General features: G+C 58.3%; 1 protein-coding gene across 2 annotated transcripts; it reads left to right on the top strand.

Moving 5' to 3' along the window:
- Window positions 1-463: 463 nt before the first annotated feature.
- On the top strand, window positions 464-3,554 carry CNFN (cornifelin). Of its 2 annotated transcripts, XM_011936545.1 has the most exons (5): window positions 464-518; window positions 1,180-1,259; window positions 1,699-1,812; window positions 3,097-3,233; window positions 3,331-3,554. In XM_011936545.1, exons 2-5 carry the CDS (start codon window positions 1,223-1,225, stop codon window positions 3,418-3,420), a joined length of 378 nt encoding a protein of 125 aa, XP_011791935.1. In that variant the 5' UTR covers window positions 464-518; window positions 1,180-1,222; the 3' UTR covers window positions 3,421-3,554. The 2 variants fall into 2 exon arrangements, with proteins under 2 accessions (XP_011791935.1, XP_011791936.1); XM_011936546.1 differs by lacking the exon at window positions 1,180-1,259 and having other exon boundaries at window positions 473-518.
- The last annotated feature ends 348 nt before the right edge of the window (window positions 3,555-3,902 follow it).

Here is a 3,902-nt window from a genome sequence, read left to right as displayed (position 1 = left end):
GAGCCACCATGCCTGGCCCATCTCCCCTCTTCTTGTTATTTCTTTTCACATTTTTGTGCTCCTCTGTTTCTTGGCACCTCTCTATCTCTCTACATCTTCCTGTGTCTCTCCATCTCTCTGAATCTCCTTCTCTCTCTCCCTTCTGTATAGAGGGACTTCTCTGCCTGCCCTTCTGACACTGTGTTTCTGTCTCTCCCTCTCTTTTGGTCTCTGCACACCGACGCAGCTGTGGCCCCCCACACCCCCACCCCACCCCACCCCACCCCGCCGCCTTCTCTCCCCTCAGTCCCGGGAGCTGAGGCAGGAGGGGAAGTGGGGTGATGGGAGTGGAGAGGGAGGGCAGGAAATCCCAGTGCGGGGAGAGGGTCGACCGGACCGGCTTGGCTCCCTGGGCACCTCTGTCAGAGCCCCGCCCAGGGCTGCGTGGCCGCCCATATAAGTGGCTCTGGGCTGAGAGGGAGAAGTCAGTGCCTGTGTCTCCACACCTCTGTCTCCATCACTGCCTCGCGGTCCTGCAGGTAGGAGCAACCCCTCCATAGCCCTCTTCTTTGAAGTTGGGCGCCTCTGCTCTGATCTCCCTCCTCCTCATCCCACTCTGTCTCCTTTCGTATCTCTGATTGTCTGTCTCTCGGGACATCTCTGTCCTTCCCAATGCCCTCAAATCCCTCCTTCTTAACTGGGGTGGGCTGAGCTGAATTTAGAAGTCCTGTGGCCCAGCATCACCTCTATGAACCCCCTTGGCCTGGGCTGTCAGACGTGGGGCGTTCCTCCTCATGTCTCTGAGCCTCAGTGTTCATCTGTGAGATGGGCTTGCAGAGGAGTCAAAGTGCTGGGCACATGTGGGCATTATTGGTGACATCGCTGTGGGCACCTGGCTCTGATATTTCTCCCCTTGTCTCTGACTCTGTCCATCTCCATTTCTTAGTCTCTCTCAAGCTCTACCTCGGGTATGGGGAGGGTCCTCTGCGATCTGTCGGGCAGTTGGAAAGAGATGGGCGAGTTTCTCGCCCCCACCCTATCCATTCCCTATTCCTTATCTCTCCTGGTCAGCAGGCTGATTTGGCCTCTTTCTCCCCAGCTCCTCTCCCCCTGAGAGCCCAGCCCCCGTGCCCCAGTCCCTTGCCCCCACCTCCCCAGTATCCAGTGTCCCTTGGACAGACTCTGCCACTGTCGCTGCAGCCACTTCTGCCGTCCCCAACGCCACCTCCTCAGGGCCAGCAAGATGCAGTTTGAGATGCACGACAACGTGAAAGGCAAAGGTGGGATCACTGGGTGGACCAGCAACCCTCTCGGTACTGGAACCTGGCCGCCTCCCTCCCCTGGGCACCCTTGCTTCGAAGACAGATGGCGCCTGCTTCCACCCCAGAAATGCTGCAACCCAGAACCCAGGCCCAGACGTGGAGGAGGAGGAGGCACTGCCAGGCCCCACCCAGATGTGGTTCCCACCCTTCCTCGGATGTACAGGAGACCCCCACCCCCAGCCTAACCAGACGTGCAGGACCCAGCAGCAACAGGGACAGACTGGGGTTGCCGGTACCCAGATGTGGCAGAAGGGAAGGGGGAGGCACAGCGGTGCCCCTTCAGTGGCAGCCTCACGGCCCCGCCCGGACTGCCCGGCAGAGGGAAGGGTGGCAGAAGTGCAGGGCGCAGGAAGTGCTGCGAGGCTGCCAGCTGACCCCTACCCTCCCACCTCTGCAGCTATGTCCTACCCCGTGACCAGTCAGCCCCAGTGCGCCACCACCAGCTGCTACCAGACCCAGCTCAGTGACTGGCACACAGGTCTCACGGACTGCTGCAACGACATGCCTGTCTGTGAGTGCCTGCCTGCTCCCTCTCCAGGCCCAGTGGAAGGCGGGTTTGGGGGAAATTAGGAGAGGGAAGCTCACCTCCAACCTCCTCCCACCGCTTGCTAACCCCACTCCCACCTCCCTTCCTTGGACTCGGAATTGCCACTCTTTAACACTCACCCTTTCCTCAGACTCCTTAGAATACTACCTCATGCCTTCCTACACTCAACTTTTCGGGCCCTCAACCTCCCCCTTGCACTCTCAGCTTTCCTCACTGCGACGCCCAACTCCCTCTTCAAACCCTAACTCCCAGCCCAGTGCACTGGCTCACGCCTGTAATCCCAGCACTTTGGGAGGCCATGGCAGGTGGATCACGAGGTCAGGAGTTCAAGACTAGTCTGGCCAAGATGGTGAAACCCCATCTCTACTAAAAATACAAAAAATTAACCGAGTATGGTGGTGGGCACCTGTAAACTCAGCTACTCGGGAGGCTGAGGCAGACAATTGCTTGAACCCGGCAGACAGAGGTTGCAGTGGGCCAAGATTGCTCCACTGCACTCCAGTCTGGGCAACAGTGTGAGATTCCATCTCAAAAAAAATAAAAAATACAATTAGCCCGGAGTAGTGGCACACACCAGTAGTCCCAAGCTATTCAGCAGGCTGAGGCGGGAGGATTGTTTGAGCACAGGAGATGGAGGCTACAGTGAGCCGTGTGATCACACTATTGCACTCCAGCCTGGATGACAGAGCGAGACTTTATCTTTCTTTCTTTCTTTCTTTCTTTTTTTTGGAGACGGAGTATTGCTCTGTTGCCCAGGCTGGAATGCAATGGCACAGTCTAGGCTCACTGCAACCTCCGCCTCCCAGGTTCAAGCAATTCTCCTGCCTCAGCCTCCCAAATAGCTAAGATTACAGGCGCACACCACCACGCCCGGCCTAATCTTTGTATTTTTAGTAGAGACGTGGTTTCACCATGTTGGCCAGGCTGGTCTCAAACCCCTGACATTGTGATCCACCCGCCTCGGGCTCCCAAAGTGCTGGGATTACAGGCGTGAGCCACTGCGCGCGGCCTCCAATTTCTAAAAAAAAGAGGAAGAAGAAGAAGAAAAAGAAAAACCCTACCTTCCAATCGCTAAGCCATCCTCTCCTCGGACCTCTAATTCCCTCTGGGACCTCTCCTTGGCTGGCGACCTCTCCTTGGCTGGGACCCTCATGCCCCTCTGCGACTAATCAGCCGTGCCCCTCCCCGGGGCGGAGCCGTTGGGAGGCCCCGGCTGGCCCCGCCCCTGACCGCCTGCGCCCCGCCCAGGTCTGTGCGGCACTTTTGCTCCTCTGTGCCTCGCCTGCCGCATCTCCGACGACTTCGGCGAGTGCTGCTGCGCGCCCTACCTGCCCGGAGGCCTGCACTCCATCCGCACCGGCATGCGGGAGCGCTACCACATCCAGGTGCGCGCCGGACTGGGGACCCGCGGGAGCAGGGAACTGGGGACTGGCCTCCTGGGACCCACGGCAGGGCTCCTGACCGCTCTCTCCCACCCTCTAGGGCTCCGTCGGGCACGACTGGGCGGCCCTCACCTTTTGTCTGCCCTGCGCGCTCTGCCAGATGGCGCGGGAGCTGAAGATCCGAGAGTAAGGAAGTTCCCTGTCTTCCCCGTCCTTTTCCACCAGTCTCACCTCTGGCCTTCTCTGGCCACTCCTGGGAGGGACTGCCTCACCACCCCTGTCTCGCTGCCAGAAATACACCCACAATAAAAACCTGAAAACCAACTCCGCCTACATCCATTTTGTCCCAGGGTAGGAATCTGGGTGGAGAGAGAGGATTGGTGAGAGAGGTGGGGACACGACAGATACCTACGTGTGACCCCACCAGGCAGTGTGTGACTTTGGCAAGTTATCCCTCCCAAACCCCAGGCGCCCTCACCTTAACAAAGTAAAACCACTAACGCTTTAGCTGCAGACTCCCTGCATGAAGCTGCCTGCACTCTGAAAATAAGCAAAACCAGAAAGTCAGTCTTGGGAGGGCGGGGGCACTGAAGTTCAAAGGAAAAACACAGGAGAGCGCCCTTGCTTGCTCCATGCCTATGGACTGTTTGGCCTGCACACAGTTCGAACAGA

The sequence above is a fragment of the Colobus angolensis genome, unplaced genomic scaffold (assembly GCF_000951035.1).
Source record: "Colobus angolensis palliatus isolate OR3802 unplaced genomic scaffold, Cang.pa_1.0 Scaffold154, whole genome shotgun sequence".
Taxonomy (NCBI): domain Eukaryota; kingdom Metazoa; phylum Chordata; class Mammalia; order Primates; family Cercopithecidae; genus Colobus; species Colobus angolensis.
Note: the sequence above shows the minus strand (reverse complement) of the source record. Positions and strands in the feature narration are given on the sequence as shown.

Coding starts and splice junctions, on each gene's coding strand:
- CNFN (XM_011936545.1), top strand. CDS start 1,223: ATGCAGTTTGAGATGCACGACAACGTGAAAGGCAAAG. Junction 1,260..1,698: donor CGACAACGTGAAAGGCAAAG/GTGGGATCACTG, acceptor CCACCTCTGCAG/CTATGTCCTACCCCGTGACC. Junction 3,234..3,330: donor GGGAGCGCTACCACATCCAG/GTGCGCGCCGGA, acceptor CCCACCCTCTAG/GGCTCCGTCGGGCACGACTG.